Source organism: Notolepis coatsorum, assembly GCF_963971535.1.
Source record: "Notolepis coatsorum genome assembly, chromosome: 7".
NCBI classification, from domain to species: Eukaryota; Metazoa; Chordata; class Actinopteri; order Aulopiformes; family Paralepididae; genus Notolepis; species Notolepis coatsorum.
In genome coordinates this window covers 149,651,196-149,674,053 of record NC_140171.1, presented here as the reverse complement: position 1 = coordinate 149,674,053, position 22,858 = coordinate 149,651,196, and the positions used below count along the sequence as shown (strand labels likewise).

Sequence of the window (22,858 nt, the reverse complement as noted above, 5' to 3'; positions counted from 1 at the left end):
ACCCCTCGGTTACGTCTCCAGTGATGTAGCAGATGTCGACCCAGTCACCCCCAACACACTCCTAATGGGGCGGCTGGACCCCGCGCTACCCCAGACAATGTACAGGCCCGAAGAAGCGAACGGCCGAAGAATGTGGAGGTACAGCCAAGTACTAGCTGACAAGTTTTGGAGCAGCTTCCTACTTCACTACCTACCGTCTCTACAGACCCGCCAGAAGTGGGTAAAAGAGAGAGACAATTTGACAGAAGGAACAGTCGTCATGATAGTTGACCAGTCACTCCCCAGAGCTATGTGGCCGGCTGGCCGCGTAAGCAAAGTGATCACCGGTGCCGATGGCAAGGTCCGAGCAGCTGAAGTACTCGTCCAAGGGCGCACCTACACACGGCCCGTGGCGAGGCTCATAGAACTGCCCCGACTCCCAGATACTATCGATGATGACCATGACCCTATGACTTTGTGAGTTGACTGACCCTTACAGCGGACCTTGAGTGGAAGACAGTGCGGTTAATCTGTCTCTGCTTAGCTAATTAGGTGGGACTAATTAGGGGGCGGCTGTTGTGAAGGATCAGATTAAACCGAATATGTATATTTATTTATATATATATATTTAATTGTATTTGTATATCGTTTGATATCCCCTGTATATTCCTTGTACAATATGCATTGAATATCCCCGTTTCTACTAAACAGCCCATAATAGTTTCATTCTACCATTGGACTAGAACCTGGCGCCAGGTTGCCATACCCCTAGGTTCAAGTTCAATCGTGCCGCCTAACATGTCGAGGCAGCCCCCGGTTCCGCGCAGTAATATGCCGGGCGAAATACGTGTGGTACTATTTGTTCATAGCGCATATATATATGACGCTCGTAAAGTAGAACTTTCTTTTAGTCCAGTTCTTTACCCTCCAACAGAGTGACAGACGCAAAAGCCTCCCCACGAAGCACGTGCGGTGTAGTAGGGCCTACTTGGCCCAGAATAGGCATTGAGACATCGTGTAGATTAATAGTTGAATGGTCATAGTTTGGCACCATACCGTCGAGTTGGACGTATTCTATTAAGCTAATAATAGTCTATTTATGTATGGTGCATCGTTCGGTTCGAGTTCTACAGTTATCAGTACCCCCATCGTTCCTGACGTTATCTGGACGCTTATCCAGGCTGGTCAGACCCCTAGTGGTGATTGCATCCGAGGAGCTCCGGGTCAAGAGCGACTGGACCTGTATATTGGATTACTCTACCCGACGACGGCGAGCCTTCCACGGCTCTTGGATTATGCTTTATGTGCTTTGATTATTCCATGGATAAAGGCCAACACTGTCGAGTGTTGGAATTACCCCCCCGAGAGGACTACAGGTGAGGCGGCGCTCTACACGTGAGGTCGCACCACGTCTCTCCGTTGTGGACCGGCAGATACCGTTCCACAGAGGGTCCAGCTGTGTTCGTCTACGGCCCCAGGTTCTGTGGGCACTGGGTCTAAGACTTTGGATTCTCCCAAGACACCGTCGGCCAGATGGGATACCGCCAGCGACTTCTCTAACCCCCCCCCTCCTACTGTCTTACAACCAGCGGGACCCCCCCCCCCCCCCCCCCTTAGTGTATCCAGCTATAATTATTTAAGTACTATCGCTATCGTTTCCTAAATATTCCAGGTTGTATACTTACTCCCTGCGCAACCAGAGATTGGACATTCAATGTTGATTTACCTACGAATACTCATTTGCCATAAAAGTGCATGCTTAACATTTCAAATCATAAATGTAATTAAGTGAATATTGTGTACACCCTTTGCTGTATTAAATATTCGATTTGGTCCATTTGTGTTGGTTCGTTTCATCAGGTGGGAAAGTGTTCATCATACTTATATCTTGTACTGGGTGGCCAGAAGTTAAAGTACATGAGGTAGTGGTATTAAATATCATATCTAACAATACAGTCAGGGAATTGTACCCCTCAGCTACAGTAATAATACCTTTTGATGTAATAAATATTCTAAACGAGTATTTGTGTGGAAACCGTGTTATTGTGGAGAAGTTCTTATCATATACCTGTGTACGGTATTGGCCAGTAATGTACATAAGACGGTAGTAGTTTAATGATACTAATACTTGATTAATACAGTCAGGGAATTGTACCCCTCAGTTACACTGACCCTTCACCTTTTGTGGTGGAAACATACTTTATTATAAACATCATGAGTATCATGATGAGACATCAATGAATGAATGAATGAATGAAAACTTTATTTAACAGATTGCAGAATGGGTACAATACAGTACGGCTCAATACACAATTGTTAAGGGGATGCAGACCTGAGAAAGACGTTTGTCTTGTTTCCATCAGGGTCCCCCATTTTCAATTCATATAGACATTTATGACACACAATATCATGACATTTATGGCATAGGGACATATAGGTATTTAGTACTGATACATTTGTGACATAAACGGTATTCAAATATACAGTACTGTTACCCCTAGATCCTGACAGAGTATATACATATGATGGGGAGGGGACTGTACATTAGGAGGGGGTGGGTGGGTGGGAGAGAAATATACATATGGTGGGGTGGAGACTGTACATTTGGAGGGGGTGGGTGGGTGGGAGAGAAATATACATAAGGCGGGGAGGGAATATATACATGCGGTGGGGAGGAGACTGTCTATTAGGAGGTGGTGGGGGGTTTGGGCATTTACGGTGGCCAGTTTCGAATTGCAGCCTCCCGTAGGTGCTCTTTAAGAGCGGTTTTGAATGTGGGTAGGGATTCACATTCCTTTACAGCTTTGGGTAGGGCGTTCCACATTGATGTGGCATAATTTGCGAAACGTGTTTAGTCCCTTGTTTGAGCCAAATCTGGGTTTAACATGATTTGTTGAGCTTCCTCTGGTGTAGTGGTTGTGGTATTCACTGACCTTTGGGAAGTATTTTGACATGTACATGGGTACCTTAGTCGTATAGTGTATCTTGTAGACCAGGCCCATTGCAAGTTGCTGTACTCTGTCGTCTACTCTAAGCCATCCTAGGTTGTCAAAGTGGGCAGGGGTGAGGTGGGTTCTGGGGGTAAGGTCAAGTAGTAGTCTGACCAGTTTGTTTTGTGATGTTTGTAATCTTGTTTTTAGCGCCTTTGAGGTGCTTTGGTACCATGAGGTGCACGCATAGTCGTAGTACCCTTGAATGAGTGCTCCTGCCAGAGTCTTCAGGGTATTCTTGTTTACCAGAGAGGAGATCCGGTACAAGAATCTAGTTCGTTGGTTGACTTTTTTTTATTACATTGGATGCCATTTTGTCACAGGAAAGATTTGCCTCTAGGATGGAACCCAGGTAGGTAATTTCGTCTTTCCTTGTGACAATATTGTCACCCACTGTAACTGAGAAGCCGTCGCTCTTGCTGAGTTTGTTATTTGAACCGAAGAGAATGGACTCTGTTTTGCCCATGTGTAATGATAGTTTGTTATCAGCGAGACATATGCAGATTTTGCCTAGTTCCGAGCTGAGGGTTTTTTCAACCTGCAACTTGTTCTTGTCAGAGACCAGCAGGGCTGAGTCGTCCGCAAACAGGAACAAGTTGCAGTCACAGGCTGACGACATGTAATTTGCATAAATTAGGAACAGTAGCGGTCCTAGTATGCTTCCTTGTGGAACACCACAGCTCACTGTGAGGGGGGGGGGGGGGGGGTAGGGTACCATTTACCTCCACCATCTGTTCTCTCCCCTCCAGGTAGGATTGCATCCAGCTCACTGATAAACTATCAAAACCAATTGCTTTTAGCTTGTCAATCAGAATGGAGTGATTGACAGTGTCGAAGGCCTTTTGTAGGTCCAGCATGACCATGCCGCAGTATTTGCCCGCGTCCACCTCTTGTTTGATGTGGTCGTTCAAATAGAGGAGGCATGTGTCAGTGGAGTGGGACGTTCTGAAGCCAGATTGGAATTCGTAGATTAGATTTTTTTCCGCCAGGTACTTTTCGACCTGTTCGTAGACTATTTTCTCCATGACTTTCGAGATGGAGGTAAGAATAGAAACAGGGCGGTAGTTGCCTGGGTCTAATTTGCTGCCCTTTTTGTGCAGAGGGGTCACTCTCACAATTTTGAAGTCCTTGGGGACGTGTCCGTGTTTTATAGAGAGGTTTATTATGTGTGTGATGACTGGGGTGATGGCGGCTGCTGAGTCTCTAAGGAATTTGGAGGGGATGTTGTCATGGCCAGTGGCCTTGTTCGGTTGGAGGGCGCTCAGTTTATTGAGTACCTCATCTGTAGTTACCATTTCCAGTTTGAAATCGTCTTTGTGGACGCCTAGGTTCTTGTAGTATGCTGCTATGTGTTCTACCCCATACTGCCCTGTACAATATGCATTAGTATATATTCATTTAACTCCGTGGCTCGTGCAGTCTCTTAATTAAGCCTATTGACTCCACGTCCCGCCGGTTATTTCTGTCACCGTGAACCGTTCATAAGTCCCTCTATAGTGTGCGCCCGCGTCACACTGCGTGGCCTACAGTAGTATCAGCACCGTGGACAGCGCCCCCTCTCCCCGTCCCCGCTCACTCACGGTACAGGTAGTCGTTTGCGGCCTCCAGTTCCATCCACCACCATGGTCCCGACACGTGCTGAAAACTCCAAGTCCCGTCAGGCACCGCGAGGCACGGGGGACCGGGCGTAAGAAACTCGCCGAAGCCCCCATTCTTGAAAAAGCGATACGCTTGGAAGCGGAAAGAGAGAGGCGACAGCTCCTTACGTCAAAATCGTGTTAGTGGAGATATTATCCACAGAAAAGGGATTCTGTGTGTTCTTACTTTACCACAATTTATATTTTTCTAGCCTTTATTGTGGTCGGCTGTCGGTCGTGTCCGCTCCATGTCGCGGTCCTTCTACAGGTGCACTGTGCGTAAAAGACGAGGATTTATGCGCGCAGAGTGTTCGGCTTTGAATGGGAATTGACACACAGTGATACATCGGCGCTACTATAATCTCTTGATTTCAACTGGAATAAGCACAAAGCAAATATTGCAAGAAGGTCGATGTCAATAATAGGAATCGATCTGTGAAGACAGTCACCACGTCCTGCTCCACCCGAGGGCTTACTTTGGTCCACCAGCGGATTTAAGCGTAATTCTGGCAGCTTTTCATATCGTCATTTGGAATAATTGTATTGGAGCTCCGATCGGAATCACTATTACACTATCCTATATGGTGCGCCCTGCATAACGTTATGGTTATGAATAGTAGGCCTAATTGCGAATAGTAGGCTAGTCTAGGTTATTATTAGTAGCCTATTGAGCCTTGGAGACACAGTGGCCTAATACCCGATACATCTCAACGGAGTGCAGTGGCTTATTATACCTGCTGTCATTTCAGTCATGGTTTCAGTTCAAAAAGCCCTTTGATTGCAAATGATTTGTCCCCTATATTATTAAATATGACATTCAATGGACTAGAACTGGAATCATCAACATCACCTTGTCGATATAGCAAATGAGAACGAAATAGGCCATTTCGACATAAACGCATGTGCAAATGGATGTTTGCTGAATATGCTATTATGTCATCAAACGATTGACAATATTCTGGTGCATCCTCTGAATTCGCCTGGTGGTGTCTGTCATCCACAGACTTTCCTATATAGACATCATTATTTTTTAGGTGGAAATCACTAGAGAGTTGATGGGACGTCACCTCTTCAAAAAGACTTGAGATCTGAGCTGCTATATCCTCGAACAGTTGTGATTATTATTACCAGGCATGTCGGACAAGACCGCCCCGCGCTGCCAGCTGCGGCTGGAGTGGATCCACGGGTACCGGGGCCACCAGTGCCGCAACAATCTCTACTACACCGCGGGGAAGGAGGTCGTGTACTTCGTGGCGGGAGTGGGTGTCGTGTACAACACCAGAGAACACACGCAGAAGTTCTACTTGGGACACAATGATGATATTATCAGGTAAGTCACCTGATTGATTGATTGATTGATACATTGTACATTGGAGGTGGGGGGGGGGGGGGGGACACTGTACACTGTACATTGGAATACTGACAAAGCCAAACTTGGTAATTTACTGTACAACTGGGTTAGGACATGGCCAGTTTCGAAATGCAGTCTCCCGTAGGTGTTCTTTGAGAGTGTTTTTGAAAGTGGGTAGTGATTCACATTCCTTTACAGCTTTGGGTAGGGCGTTCCACATTGATGTGGCATAATTGCTAAACGTGTTTAGTCCCTTGTTTGAGCCGAATCTGGGTTTAACATGATTTGTGGAGCTCCCTCTGGTGTTGTGATCGTGGTATTCACTGACCTTTGGGAAGTATTTTGACATGTACATGGGTACCTTGGTCGCGTAGTGTATCTTGTAGACCAGGCCCATTGCAAGTTGCTGTACTCTGTCGTCTACTCTAAGCCATCCTGCGGTCTTTATACTAGGATAATGTGTGAAATGATGTGCAACATATCAGTATTGTTTTTTTTTGTGAAGTGCCCCTTTATAAGCCTATATTAAAAGCTGCTGCTCTGTGAGGAACAAACGGGTGATACAATTATTGAACCCACTCAGGTGTATTTTATTTTTTTCTATTTCTTGATGTTTTCTCAGAATTGTAATGTTAGATGTTTACCTCGATAGCTTTTGGCGGCCAACAGCCGCTGTGACATCACTACAATGTTCACTCGTCTAACTGCTAATGTAGGCTGGACTCCAAGGAAAGTCTTTCAGGAGGTAGGTGTAGAGCCTGACTCCATCAGAAGACAGGGATCTAATAAAAGTCTTTCAGGAGGTAGGTGTATAGACTGACTCCATCAGAAGACAGGGATCTAATAAAAGTCTCAGGAGGTAGGTGTATAGACTGACTCCATCAGAAGACAGGGATCTAATAAAAGTCTTTCAGGAGGTAGGTGTATAGACTGACTCCATCAGAAGACAGGGATCTAATAAAAGTCTTTCAGGAGGTAGGTGTATAGACTGACTCCATCAGAAGACAGGGATCTAATAAAAGTCTTTCAGGAGGTAGGTGTATAGACTGACTCCATCAGAAGACAGGGATCTAATAAAAGTCTTTCAGGAGGTAGGTGTATAGCTTGTCTGACTCCATCAGAAGAGAAGAATCTAATAAACGTCTTTCAGGAGGTAGGTGTATAGCCTGTCTGACTCTCTCAGAAGACATGTGGGATCTGGGGGCGGCTGGGTAGCACAGTGGAGAAAGCACTCGCCTACCACCGTAGAGACACTGGGATCGAATCCAGCTGTCAGCGGTACCTCCGGCTTGGTCAGTCGTCCATACTAACACAATTGGCAGTGTTAGCGGGTGGGAAGCCGGTGGGGTGTGTGTCCTGGTCGTTGTAAACAGCGACTCCTACTGGTCGGTCAGGGTGCCTGTTCAGCAGGGAAGGGATCTGGGGGAAATAGCGTGAACCTCCGAGCGCGTTACGTTCCCCCAGTGAGAGTCCTCGCTGTCAGGTGAAAAGAAGCGGCTGGCTGACTCCACATGTATCGGAGGAGGCATGTGGTAGTTCTACACCCTCCCTAGGCCGACAGTGGGGCAATGCGCGCAACGACCAGGAAGGGAATTGGCATAATGACTAAATTGGGATGGGAGAAAAAAATACAGAAAAAGTGAGAACAAAAAATATTTAAAAAAAAAGAAAGAAGAGAGGAATCTAATAAAAGTCCCAGGAGGTAGGTGTATAGCCTGCCTGACTCTCTCAGAAGAGAGGAATCTAATAAAAGTCAGAGAAGATATTTAGTATTTTTTTCTCTTGGCATATAGTGAGTGAGTGAGTGAGTGAGTGAGTGAGTGAGTGAGTGAGTGAGTGAGTGAGTGAGTGAGTGAGTGAGTGAGTGAGTGAGTGAGTGAGTGGGTGGGTGGGTGGGTGGGTGGGTGAGTGAGTGAGTGAGTGAGTGAGTGAGTGAGTGAGTGAGTGAGTGAGTGAGTGAGTGAGTGAGTGAGTGAGTGAGTGAGTGAGTGAGTGAGTGAGTGAGTGAGTGAGTGGGTGGGTGGGTGGGTGGGTGGGTGGGTGGGTGGGTGAGTGAGTGAGTGAGTGAGTGAGTGAGTGAGTGAGTGAGTGAGTGAGTGAGTGAGTGAGTGAGTGAGTGAGTGAGTGAGTGAGTGAGCTTGTTGATGAGTGTGCAGACGTGGATGACTCTTCTGCTAATGAATGGGTGAATGGATGACCCCACCTCTTCTGCTAATGAATGGGTGAATGGATGACCCCACCTCTTCTGCTAATGAATGGGTGAATGGATGACCCCACCTCTTCTGCTAATGAATGGGTGAATGGATGACGCCACCTCTTCTGCTAATGAATGGGTGAATGGATGACGCCACCTCTTCTGCTAATGAATGGGTGAATGGATGACCCCACCTATTCTGCTAATGAATGGGTGAATGGATGACGCCACCTCTTCTGCTAATGAATGGGTGAATGGGCTCCAGGTGCTAATTCAGCTTCTAAAAGACAATGCAAAATATAACATAACCTCTTTTAACAGGCGGGCCATATTTTTTTACTTGAACTTGGGGACTGCATACTTTTTTTTGCAAAGCTTATCTTTATACTTATAGCACATGCATGAGCCTGGTCTCTTTTGAAAGATAACATTCTGAAGTTACTAATGCAAAAAAGGAAAATCACTTTTAATGCTAATGAAATGGAGTAACAGAGGTCTGAACTTGAGTTGAACTTGAACTTGTGTACTCAAATTCTTCTGTAGTGGTTGCAAAAAAAAAAAAAAAAAAAAGTATAAACTGGAAAACACCATGGCCCTCATTTATCAATGGTGCGTACGCACAGATATGTGCGTAACACCCGTGCGTACGATAATTTCTAAGCAAAGTGTGGGACTTATCAATTTTTACATGAAATAAAGTTAGTTGCAAAAAATAGACTAATGTTTAAAATTGCAAGTCCCGCCCCTTTTCATTCAACTTCCCAAGATGCTCAGCTATTTATAGTAAATACCTGTAATTAGTGCATTCTCTTGTAATCAGAGGCAGTGCTGTAATCTCTTTTATTTTTCTCCCAAACTGTGCAATTTGCAACATTATGCCGCATTACGTTAGTACATGTACCACCATCTTATACTCAACTCATGCAAGACAAGCCACAGCGCTTGCAGGTCAATGAGTACTGTGGACTTTACACACACAGCATGCGCACACATAAACACACGAGCAGTGTGCGTGCATAGGGGTACAAGCACACACACACATTTCTGAATGGGCTTCATAACTTTGACAGATTTAGCTTCAGGTGTTCCCACAGGCTGTCTGTGACCTACTTCAATAATTACATAATTTACACTATTTGCATAGGATTAAAGAATTTACAGGAACATTTCATCCTGATTGCTTCCTATTGGTATGAAATATCTATCTATCTATCTATCTATCTATCTATCTATCTATCTATCTATCTATCTATCTATCTATCTATCTATCTATCTATCTATCTATCTATCTATCTATCTATCTATCTATCTATCTATCTATCTATCTATCTATCTATCTATCTATCTATCTATCTATCTATCTATCTATCTATCTATCTATCTATCTATCTATCTATCTATATTATAGTGATCATTCATACACGTGCACCATATTTCTGATGGTATTTGAGCTTAGCAATAGAATGATGTCATCTGCTGAGTGCTTGTTTCGTGGTCTTCATATAGTATTGTTGTTAGCTCATCTAAAGCACAGCTAGCATGAGTTCACATGGTCCAGCCAGAGGCAGTGACACAGGAAGTGCTCCTGGGGGTAGTGATGAGGGGCCATCGTGACCTCACTCTGCATGTGGGTCAAGACACTGTTGAAGCATAGAATTGAATAGAATAGGTCCTCAGGTTTAGTGTACATCCTAGACTTTCTCTATAGCATCAACATTGAAGGAGTTAGTAAAAACCCCAATCCAAATGATTTCTTTGACCATATGTGATTAGGCACAGACTTGAGGTCTTATCGAGCACTCTTCACATTTTTTCTTTTACATGATATGAAAGTACAGGTTCATACTAGGGATGCACCGATCCGACTTTTTCAGTCCCGATACCGATACCTGGGCTTTGGGTATCGGCCGATACCGAGCACCGATCCGATACCCCATTGTTCAATTACTGTAATAAACTGTGTGCCTCACTGTGTGGAAGAGACTGGGATCATTATTTTGTGCAAGGCAACATCAGGCTTGACTTAAAACATTACTTTCCTAACTTAGTGAAACTAAATGTAACAAATTAACACATTGATATAAATGTACTGAATTGTTATTTATTATTTAATTAATTATTATATAAAAAAAAAATCCGATATATATATATATTTTTTTCCCGATACCCGATCCAGCTGTTTTAGTCATATTGGGGCCGATATCCGATATCAATATCGGATCGGTGCATCCCTAGTTCATACATTCAAAATAAGCCATCACTTGTACAAATCGGGCGGATACGTTTCCATCTATGTCTTATGAACCATGATAACAACACAATACCCATTTCCGAGCCACAGGCATCAGACAATCTGGAGCCATTTCTCTTACAATGTATAGAGACTACTTTACCCAGAAATCAATGTAACCCCCCCCCCCCCACACACACACACACACACACACACACACACACACACACACACACACACACACACACACACACACACACACACACACACACACACACACCTTCTAGTCGGAGTGCAGTCGTGTGGCTTTGTTGTTCTGATGTGACCTCTCATACAGAGACTCAGAAGGAGCTTCTATCCCCAGGCCATCAGGACGCTCAATGACTCTATGCAACCCTAACATCCAGCTGCGTTCACTGAACACACACACTTACTTTAAACACTCACCTTTTTACTGTATGAAGCACAATCTCAGGAGGCTCATATGGAACCCAGCATCTTATTATAACCCAACTACAGGATAAAGGAAAATAGTCAAGAGACTGAGTAATCAAGATTCAATATTTTATTATCATTTTAAAATAAAGTACAAAATAGAGCTGGCTAGTGGCGGCTGGGCGGCGCAGCGGAGATTGCGCTCGTCACCAATGCAAGAGACTCCGGTCTCGAATCCGGGTGTCAGCATCGGCTGGGCGATTCTTGCTAAAATGTGAATCACGATTTTTCTCTCTAAGAATTGAGATCACGATTCTCTCACGATTTTTTTTTTTTTTTTTATAAAATCATTTAAAAAGTAAAGTAAAAAGTAAAAAAAAAAAAAAATAATAATAATAATAATTTAACAATATATATATATTTTTTTATAAAAAAATTGTCGTAACTTAGAAATGAGATTGCATAGGTCTATGAATCGAGATCGCGATTTTTTTCTCGATTAATTGCCCAGCCCTAGTCAGCATTGCCTCCGGCTTCGGCCGGCCGTCATACTGGCTCAATTGGCAGAGTCAGCGGGTGGAAGTCGATGGGTGGTAATCTGGACGTTGTAAACAGAAACTCCTACAGGTCGGTTGGGGGACGCCTGCACAGCAGAGACAGGAAATAGCGGGGGTAGTGTGAGCCTCCCACACGTTACACCTCGCCAATGAGAGTCCGCACTGGCAGGTGAAAAGATGTGAGGTGAAAGAAGAGGCTGCCTCCTCATGTACCGGAGGGGATACGTGATGCAAGGCTTCTATCCTCCCTACAACCGACCAGTGGGGGGCATATGCGAGCAACGTTCAAGACAGGGGAGGGGAGAATTGGAAACACGAAATTGGGATGGGAGAAAATAAGGACAAAAAAAATAAATAGAGCTGGCTCATGTTATAACTGTATTAACAATACCTCAGATATGTGCAAATTAATCAAATCAAATCAAATCAAATATAATTTATTTGTAAGGCCCGACAACACACGTTAATGTCCCCATGGGCCGGACACGTCTTCTTTAAACAAGTCAAGAAGAAACATCACAATAAATCAAGAACAACGCAAAAACACCATAAAGTCCAAAAGATTTCAAATAAATGCAACACTCCCAGACATACCCCACGCGAAGGTAAGGAGAAAAAATATGGCCTACTGTAACGGTGTGCTACAGAGGCCTTTCTTCATCATAATTGCTGGCACACTTAACACATTGAACGCCATAAGCTTCCCCCATCCTTCACTGTCTAGCGCCAGATTTTCGTGATATTTCATGATCTTTACGGAGCTATTGTATATTCTATATTATAGCTATGGAGACAATAGTATGGCTCATTTGACAGACAATATTGCTAGTCCAACATGTAAAAAATAGTTTATTTCTACACACTGTAGTTTGTAGTTTATTACACTAAACATAGTCCATTTCCAAGATAAGACATGCAGGGGTCATAGCAGCACATGGGGGGGGGTACAGGCAGGGTCAGGGGTCATTGCAGCACATGGGGGGAGGGGAGGTACAGGCAGGGTCAGGGGTCATAGCAGCACATGGGGGGGGGTACAGGCAGGGTCAGGGGTCATAGCAGCACAGGGGGGGGGGTACAGGCAGGGTCAGGGGTCATAGCAGCACATGGGGGGGGTACAGGCAGGGTCAGGGGTCATAGCAGCACAGGGGGGGGGGTACAGGCAGGGTCAAGGGGTCATAGCAGCACATGGGGGGGGGTACAGGCAGGGTCAGGGGTCATAGCAGCACATGGGGGGGGGGGGGGGTACAGGCAGGGTCAGGGGTCATTGCAGCACAGGGGGGGAGGGGAGGTACAGGCAGGGTCAGGGGTCATAGCAGCACATGGGGGGGGGGTACAGGCAGGGTCAGGGGTCATAGCAGCACATGGGGGGGGGTACAGGCAGGGTCAGGGGTCATAGCAGCACATGGGGGAGGGGAGGTACAGGCAGGGTCAGGGGTCATAGCAGCACATGGGGGGGGTACAGGCAGGGTCAGGGGTCATAGCAGCACATGGGGGGGGGGTACAGGCAGGGTCAGGGGTCATAGCAGCACAGGGGGGGAGGGGAGGTACAGGCAGGGTCAGGGGTCATAGCAGCACAGGGGGGGAGGGGAGGTACAGGCAGGGTCAGGGGTCATAGCAGCACAGGGGGGGAGTGGAGGTACAAACAGGGTCATATAAAGGACAATACAAATATATGAGAATAAATAAATATAAGAATAAAAGGTAAAGAACAAGATAAAATATGATTGAAAAAGAAACAGTAAGGATCTGGCCAGCCGAACAGGTGAGACATATGTTATTGTATATCCTTTTTTTTATTTTTGAATTATCTCAATTCCCAATCCCCCTCCTGGTCGTTGCGCAATCTACCCCCTACCATCGGTCTGGGAGGGCGGAGACTATCACATGCTTCCTCCGACACATGTGTAGCCAGCCCGCGTTTTCCTTAATGCCAAGCAAGCAGTGCAAAAATGCTTCCGCATTCGTCACCGCACGCCAGTGCGGTAAAGCGCCCTTCTTTTCAGGCCCCGCTTAGACAAATGCTACCGTGCGTGCACCGGCGGCGGCGTGCTCGCTCAGGTGCGTGCGTGCGCCGGCGTGCTCGCGCGAGGTGCCCGCGCATGCGCATGAGATCCCGCCTTGGTTCGACACGAGCGGAGCTCAATATATATAAGTCACCGCCCCTTATTCAGTATCTAGAAATAGCTCAATTGGCAAGGCCACATGGCTGTGGATCCTATGGCTCGTTTGCTGGCGAGTTCGAATCCCATCGAAAATATTTTTTAACGTGATTTTTTTTTAACGTGTATTCTTTCGCCGGTTAAGGTTAGGCATGGTTAAGGTTAAGGTTAAGGTTAGGCATTGTTTCGGAGTTGGTTAAGGTTAGAACGGTTAAGTTTAGGCGCTGTTAAGGAGCTGGTTAAGGTTAGAGTTTGTCAAAGAGAATGGCAATATAATTTCTATGGTTAAGGTTAGGCATGGTTAAGGTTAAGGTTAAGGTTAGGCATTGTTTCGGAGTTGGTTAAGGTTAGAACGGTTAAGTTTAGGCGCTGTTAAGGAGCTGGTTAAGGTTAGAGTTTGTCAAAGAGAATGGCAATAGACAGCCTATTTCCGCGCGACCTGGGCGCTGGGCGGCGGAAAATGAAAGGCGCATTACTGCACGCCACTACGGTAAATTTTTGCACTGCTTGCTTGGCATAAAGCTACACGCAGCCAGCCCACCGCTTCTTTTCACCTGGCAGCACGGACTCTCACTGGGAGAGTGTAACGTGTGGAAGGGTCACACTACCTCTCCTAGATCCTTCCCTTGCTGTGCAGGTGCCCCGACCGAACTGTAGGAGTCGCTGTTTACAACGACCAGGACCCACCCTCGCCGGGTTTCCCACCCTCGAACACTGCCAATTGTGTTAGTATGGACGGTCGGGCAACCCGGAAGCACCACAGCTGGATTCGATCCCACTGTCTCTGTGGTGGTAGACAGCCGCTTAGTCCGCTGCGCTACCCGGCCACCCATATGTTGTATATTCTATTGATAATAATTATTACACACTGCAGCCCACAAGTTCAAGTTCAAGTTTGCTTTTATTTGTCACGTATAAAGTACATGTACATTACAGTGAAATGCTTGGTTCTGTACAGATTCTATCCTAAGTCAGTCCACTCTGTACACCGTGCAATACTCCATATTGAGTCTTAGTCTACCCTTGGTGTAAGGAAACAGATTAAGTGGATGATCAATTAATATAAAGTATGTGTATACAAATAAGATCCAGGATGCTGGTAAATTAATTAAGTGATGATGTGTGAGTGAGTCCTTGTGCAAAGTGCGCTAGAGTCTGTGTAGAGTCAAACAGTTGTAACTTGTAACCAGGGCTTGACTTTTTGGCTCACCAGCCACTGTGGCTAGTGGTTTTACACACACACACACACACACACACACACACACACACACACACACACACACACACACACACACACACACACACACACACACACACACACACACACACACACACACACACACACACACACACACACACACACACACACACACACACACACACACACACACACACACACACACACACACACACACACACACACACACACACACACACACACACAATCCAAATATCCAGTTTGTTTTTATAGTGTAAAGTTTGGCTACTTGAGACAGAGAGGGAGAGAAACTCTCATTATGCGCGACACAAGTAAGAACGCACTACGTTCCGAGAGAGAGAGAGAGAGAGAGAGAGAGAGAGAGAGAGAGAGAGAGAGAGAGAGAGAGAGAGAGAGAGAGAGAGAGAGAGAGAGCGAGATACTCTTCACTATGACTCTAAAACGGTCTACCTGCCAAAGTGAGTACGCACTGCGTTCTGAGAGAGAAAGAGATTCTCATTACACACGACGCAAGTAAGAACGCACTGCGTTCCGAGAGAGAGAGAGAGAGAGAGAGAGAGAGAGAGAGAGAGAGAGAGAGAGAGAGAGAGAGAGAGAGAGAGAGAGAGAGAGACTCTTCACTATGACTCTAAAACGGTCTACCTGCCAAAGTGGCTGGTAAGAGTGATAGAGTTACACGCCACTGCCGAATTCTACCCGCATTTGGCGGGTGGTGGGTGTTAACACTTTCTGCGCCAATCACGTAATATTACATGTTTGCTCGCCAGCGGTTGAGCGTCAAACCGTCAAACGCAATATTACGTTTTTAGATCCGTTGATATTTTTCCTCTGATCCCCGTTCTAAATCACCATCCGGGTCATTCTAGCCATCCCTGGGTCGTTTGTATAAGTTGGAATTGCAATGCAGATCGAATATCACCAGGTGGCAGTATCGTCTGTGTCTGAACTGGAATTGCATTGGCGTGGATACACGTCTTACTTTATTATTTTTTTCTTTTGGTAGGGGCTCCTCCTCCTGCTTGAACAGAGATTCACATTGATCGCCTCGAAATTCCGTTGCCTAAGCGTATTTGACCATCGAAACGTGTATAGACATATACACTGGTAATTGCGATGGCGATGGGATCACTTGGAATTATTCTTTTTGGAATACCTTTTGGCTAAGGTAAGGTATATTCTATGTCTATTTTACCGAACCTGAAACGTGTTTTTCTAACATTTACATTTAGTAATTTAGCTGACGCTTTTATCCAAAGCGAGTCATCAGGAAGGGTACAACTCTATCAGCTGAGTAACAATGTTCATCAAAGTGTTGCGTGCTACAGTGTAGGTTAGTTTATTAGGACAAGTGCATGACAGTAAGGTTAGTTAGGGTTCGATTTTTATTTGGTTGAAGATAATGGTTGAAGAAGTGCGTCTTTAGTCGACGGCGAAAGATTGGACGGGTTTCGGCTGTCCTAACTGGGGTGGGTAGTTCATTCCACCATTGTGGGGCAAGGACTGAGAATAGGCGACTTCTCTTTGATGACCCTCCCGGAGCTTGGATAGGAGTAGGTCTGAGGCGGCCAGAAGATGCAGAGCGTAGGGGTCTTGAAGGTGTGTAGTTAGAGACCATTGACCGGAGGTAGGCGGGAGCAGTTCCCTTTGCCGCACGGTATGCTAGGTCGAGGGACTTGAAGAGGATTCGTGCAGCAATGGGGAGCCAGTGCAGGTCCCTAAGAAGTGGGGTGACATGGGCCGACTTTGGTAGGTTTGAGATCAGGCGGGCCGCTGCGTTCTGAATGAGTTGAAGAGGCTTGGTGGCAGTGTCCGGGAGGCCAGCAAGCAGTGCGTTGCAGTAGTCGAGGCGAGGAGTTGGGTGGCTTCTTTTGTCAGGAAGGGGCGAATCCTTCTGACGTTGCTCAGGAGGAATCTGTAGGTTCTGGTTGTCGCTGCGATGTGAGCAGAGAAGTTCAACTGGCCCTCGAGGACAACACAAAGGTTCTTGGCGGTCGGGGACACGGTCACAGCTGCATTCTCGACTGTGATGGAAAGGTCGTCAGGGGGGAGGATTTGGCCGGCAGGTGGAGCAATTCTGTTTAGCTTAGGTTCAGTTTGAGGTGGTTGGTCGTCATCCAGGCGGAGATGTCGGACAGACAGGCTGAGATCCGCTCAGAGACGTGGATATCTGAGGGAGGGAAGGAGACGAAGAGTTGAGTATCATCGGCATAACAATGATACGTGAAGCCATGAGACGTGATAATGTTACCCAGTGATTTAGTGTAGAGGGAGAAGAGAAGGGGTCCTAGGACCGAGCCCTGGGGGACACCCGTCCGCAGGGGGGCGGGTGGCCGACAGGGTCCCTCTCCATGACACTTGTTAGGAGCGGTCATTGAGGTATGATGTCAGCCATGTCAGCGCAGAGCCAGCCACTCCCATTCCTGCGAGGGCCGCGAGGAGGATCTGATGGTTGACTGTGTCAAAGGTTGCAGATAGATCTAGGAGAATCAGGACAGAGGAGAGGCCTTTCGCTTTTGCTAAGTGAAGTGCCTCTGTGACCGCAATGAGGGCCGTTTCTGTGGAGTGGCCAGTCCGGAAGCCAGACTGATTAGGGTCTAGGAGGTCATTCTGTAAGAGATAAGCAGTAAGTTGGTTGGATACAGCACGTTCAAGTGTTTTAGAAAGGAAGGAGAGAAGAGAGACAGGACGATATTGCCTATGACGGTGGGGTTCATGGTTGGTTTTTGAGCGGCGTGACTCTGGCTTGTTTTAGGGAGGTGGGGACCACCCCCGAGTTGAGTGAGGAGTTGATGGTTGCAGTTAGGAATCGGAGGATGTCTGGCTATGGTCTGGAGGAGTGGGGAGGGTAGCTGGTCCAGCTGGCATGTAGTCGGACGGTTCGACATTACCAGTGTCAGGGTCTCGGCTTCTGTAATGGGAGAGAAAGATGACAGAGTGAAGGATGAGGTTCTCGATTCAGTATTTGGAATGGGTGGGGGTTGGGAGAAGGAGCTGCGGATGTTCTCCCCTTTTTCCTCAAAGAAGATCGCGAAGTCTTCGGCAGAGAAAGATGAGGGAGGAGGGGGTGGGGGGGAGTGAGGAGGGAGGACATGGTAGCATGCAGTTTGCGAAGGTTCTTGGCAGAGGCCTCGATCCTATGGTGAAAGAAAGAAGCATTGGCATTAGTAATGGTTTTTGAGAATGTTAACAAGAGGTTGTGATATGTGTCGATATCAGCAGTGAGGCGTGACTTTCTATACTTCCTCTCAGCCGCTCTCAGGACCTGTCTTTGTTCTCTCACTGCACCTGTCAGCCATGGACTTGGTGGGGAACGGCGGGCAGGTTTCTCAACGAGGGGACAGAGCTTGTCGAAGGAGGTTGCAAGGGCTGAGAGGAGGGTGGAGGTTGCCATTTCTGTGGGGAGAGCAGAGAAGGTGTCACTCAGAGGTAGAGCGGATAGTATGTCAGAGGAGAGGGTGGAGGGGGATAGGGAGGGCAGGTTGCGTCTGAGTGAGACGGTTTGAGTTGGGGTGAAGACCTTTCGGTCAAGCATGAGAGTTAGTGAGAAGGATATGAAGGAATGGTCAGATACATGTAGGGGAGTTACCGTGGTGTTAATGATGCTGGAGTTACGGGAAAATATGAGATCCAAGGAGTTGCCTGCTTTGTGGGTGGGAGGCATGGCAGTGGGAGTCAGGTCAAACGATTGTAGGAGGGAGACCACTGTGTCCGACAGAGATGAGTCAGGCAGGTTGAAGTCGCCCAATAGAAGGAGAGGGGTACCATATTCCGGTAAGGAGCTTAGAAGCATGTCCAGCTCATCTGTGAAGTGATCGAGCGGACCTGGAGGGCGATAGAGTGTAACAATGGTGAGATTGAAAGGATAGAGACAGATACTGCATGATATTCGAGAGAGGAGAGTGACAGTTCTGGGAGTGGTGTTAAGTTTGTAGCCCATGAAGGAGAAATCATGAGGCCAGTGCCTCCACCCCTGTCTGTAAGATTGAGGTGTGTGAGTGAAGTTATAGTTTGTAGATAATGCTGCAGGTGTTGATGAGTTATTGGGGGTTATCCAGGTCTCAGTTAGAGCCAGGAGCTGCAGATTTTGACTATGGGCGTAGGCAGTAATGAAGTCAGCTTTCTTGACTGCTGATTGACAATTCCATAAGCCTCCCCGTACTGTGACAGGTGTATTAGTGGCTGTAGGAGGGTAGGAGATATTAGCCGGGTTGCTAGCAGTTCTGTGTTGTACTGGACGTAAAACATGCTCGGCAAACACGATCACAGTTTTGAGTTAAAACGACCCCCCCCCCCCCCCCCCCCTTGATGATTTTGTGAAGGTACATATGTACATGGTATATACCTTTCATTTGGGAGTATTTGGGGGTTCAGGGAATCAACCAGAACGATTCGGGCTTATTGCACATAACATAACATAACTTATGATGAATTGAAAATGGGGGACCCTGATGTAAACAAGACGAAAGTCTTTCTCTGGTCTGCATCCCCTTAACAATTGTATGTATTGAGCTGTACTGTACTGTACCCATTCTGCAATCTGTTAATAAAGTTTTCAATCAATCAATAAATCAACACGTTTTAACTTGCAATCTATGAAAAAAGACTGGATTATCTTGGAAATGCACGATGTTTAGCGTGTAATAAACTACAAACTACAGTGTGTAGAAACAAAAAAAAAATTCCATGTTGGACTACAAGTAGTGTCTGTCAAATGAGCCACACCATTGTCTCCACAGCTATAATACTATTTTAAGCTGGCCATCTAGCGGTAGAGATGGGAATTAAGTGTGGCGCTGAAAGTGTTAATGTCAAGCCCTGGTTGTAACAGCTCTCAAGCCGTTAGTTCTCCATCTGTTAGCCAGGTCAGTCCTTGCCCATGATGGTTGAGCCTGATGGCTACTGGCAGGAAGGACTGACTGAGGCATGTTGTGCTGCGTCATGGGGGGATGAGTCTATGGCTGAATGTGCTCCTCATCTTAGCAAGCCCCTCATAGAGATGGGAGAGGTTCTTCAGGACAGCAGCACACCATCACAGCACATCACCCCCCCCACCCCCATTCACCTCCACTTGCTTCCTGTAAAATCTCGTGTCACCTTCAAAATCCTCCTGCTGACATATAAATCCCTACACACTAAATAAGAACAACATTCTATTTGTTCACTTGCTTTAATAGGCGAAATGACAATAATCAAACAAGTCATGAGCCGGGGGAAACGTGTGTCTGTTTACATCATAGCAGTAGTCTAACTACTTCCCTTTCCGGTGCGTGCACCAATATGTAACCGGAGTGCAATATTCCCTATCTCCTCCCGAGTCTTTAACACGACAATAAAGGCTAAAATAAAACAATCCTAGAATAGTAACACTGCAACAGCAAACAGTAAACAGCAGTCAAGTGCACCAGTTGCGAACCAACAAGTATAGCATACAACATGAGCACCACCCACGTAAAGTCAGTCCATAGAAAAGTCACTGTGCCAGGCGGGCACGCAGGTCGCCCTGGCAGACCGGCGTAATCCCAATGCCAGCGGCGGCGGCGACGCGACAATGTCCGGCGGCGGAGACAGAGCCACCGGGGCCACGGGGGCCGGCAACGGGTCCCGAGCCGGTGTTACCGGCGGGGCAGAGGTGGGCCGTGTCCAGCGCTGAGGAGAGCTTGCCGACGGCGGTGCAGGTGGCAGGCCGGACCGAGGCCCCGTCACGGGCAACCCAGAGCTGCGTGTGAGGCCAGGCAGCCGAGGAATGACGACGGGGACTGGCGCGGCGACGCGGATTGGCAAATCATCATAGATCGATCGGGGCGGAAGCCGGTCATCGCGAACCGGGCAGAACTTGCGCAGGAATCTCCTGTTCCGAAGCGTGACCCTGCCGGAGCCGTCAATCTTGACCACATACTGATCGTGCTGACGCACCTCCACGACGCAGCCCGTCCTGTCCCACTTGTTGGGGTGGAGCCCTGTCTGGTTCTGCACACGGACCAAGTCCCCCACTACGAGCGGAGGGAGGCGTTTAGTGTGCTCTGCCCAGGTGCTCGCTGTGCGGATGTGGCGTTTGCGGAGGGCCTCCTCCCTCGCTGTCAGCGTCTCGCGCCAAGTCTCATGCGGCCTGTATTTTCCGGGGGCAATCGGGATGAAATCACGTATCGGGCGGCCGAACACGCACATGGCCGGGGAAATCTTCGTGTCTGGGTCAGGCGTATTGCGGTATTGCAGAATCGCCCTCTGCACAGCATCGGTGTCGAGGTCGCCCTTCCTTGTTCGCCGCCTTCATGGTCATGGACACGGGAATGAGGTCTTCCGTACTCAGGCCCATTCGTTGTGCTACCTTTATCCCGATCAGGCAGCTCTGGCACCCCGTGTCGGCCATGGCAGGCAGGGTTACCGTGCGGGTGCGTTTCGGGAGGTCGAAGCCCAGTGCTCTGTAATCCTCACGCTTGGCAGTGAGGGAGAGGTTAATGTAGGGCTGCGGGTTGGATGTGCGCTTCATCCACTTGTCACACATATCGTCGTATAGGTGGTGAGCGAGGGGGAGCGTGTGTAGCTGGTCGCCCGCGCTGGCCACGGTGAGCGTGCATAGCTCGACAAAGGCTGCCGTCTGCTCGTCGGACAACTCGTTTGTCCTCTCGAACGGGGGCTTATCCGACCGACCACCCAGGCAGACCTTCTCAAGGTGGTTTTGGCGGCCACATTTCCGGCACGTCTTGCCATATCCGGGGCACTCGTCGCGCCTGGCGCGCCACGGGGGCGTTTTGCCGTGGCCCATCCCGCCACAGTAAACGCACGTTCCTTCAGGCTTGGCCTTCGGTGTCTCAGGCCTGGTAGCCCCTCTGGTGCGGAGATCCTGCTGTTTCCCCCGACGGTATGAGCTACTGACCATATCCGTGCTCTGGGGGTCGAGTAGGCGCGACGCTGAGCGCTTCCCAGACTCCTTTGCTTCAATGTATTCTATCATGTCCCTTAACGGAATATTCTGGTTCCTTTCACCAAGCAGGTCGAGCTGTATTTCCTGGTCCGCGATGCCGCGGGCGATCACGTCACGTAGTATTTCCTCTGTGAAGTCGTTGACTTGATTGCACCCTGTACAGTTCATCTCGTATTTGCATGTGTCCGCCTGCCCTTTCAAGCGGGCGTGGAACGACCGGATGGGCTCCTCGTGTCCCTGTCGCATGTTAGACAGGGCCACTCGGGCTACCATGATATTCTCCGCGCGGACGGCGAGCGTCTTCATGGCCGCGAGGACATCTCTCTCATCACTGTCCACCAGGCTCCTGCCCGCCGAGCGAGTGAGGTCCTTCCTCAGATCCTCCTCGCAGCACTCTAGAAGCTGTGTGACAACATCGGGTCCGACGAGTTTGGTGCCCCTCTTGTACTCGCCCCAGCGGGTTATAAAGTATGACCAAGTCTCTGCTGTCCCGGCAAGCGCTATAGAGGGGCGCCTGAGCTTCTCCATTTTGGTATTAGCCCTCGGCGTCCTGGAGGCTGCAGCATGTTCCGTTGCATGTAGGTTTAGCATAGCCACTACCACTGCTACCTCCTCATGTTCAGCTACATATTCACAACCCTCGACAGGGCATTCAACTTGCACAGACGTCATTGGCACTGTATTCCCAGTAGCTCCACGAAATTAGCAAAGTAGATTTATCTACCAGTTTTGTCCTGCAGGTGGCACCGTTTGTATACAGATTCCCGGGTGGCGTTAGTTGCCGACTTCTCCGTGATCTGTTTGTGTATATACAGATTCCCGGGTGGCATTATTTACTGCCGTCTCCGTCCGTGATCTGTTCGTGTACAATACATGTGTCCTCCTTCTTGCTGGCAGTCTTCACTTGGCTGAGCTAATTTGTTTGATTATAAATAAGAACAACATTCTATTTGTTCACTTGCTTTAATAGGCGAAATGACAATAATCAAACAAGTCATGAGCCGGGGGAAACGTGTGTCTGTTTACATCATAGCAGTAGTCTAACTACTTCCCTTTCCGGTGCGTGCACCAATATGTAACCGGAGTGCAATATTCCCTACACACCACCGCCCCTCAATACCTACCCAACCCTCTCCACACCTACACCCCATCCCGGAATCTCCGCTCCTCTGACACTTGCTTACC

The 22,858-nt window shown here is 47.7% G+C and overlaps 1 protein-coding gene across 1 annotated transcript in view; it reads left to right on the top strand.

The window, feature by feature from the left end:
* Positions 1 to 5,739: 5,739 nt before the first annotated feature.
* eml6 (EMAP like 6) overlaps positions 5,740 to 22,858 on the top strand; it is a gene marked incomplete at its 5' end in the record, with an annotated part of 173,585 nt that continues 156,466 nt past the window's right edge. The window contains one exon of the mRNA XM_084318522.1: positions 5,740 to 5,936. Coding sequence (XP_084174648.1) covers positions 5,740 to 5,936 — 197 coding nt within the window. The remainder of the gene's footprint in view (positions 5,937 to 22,858) is intronic.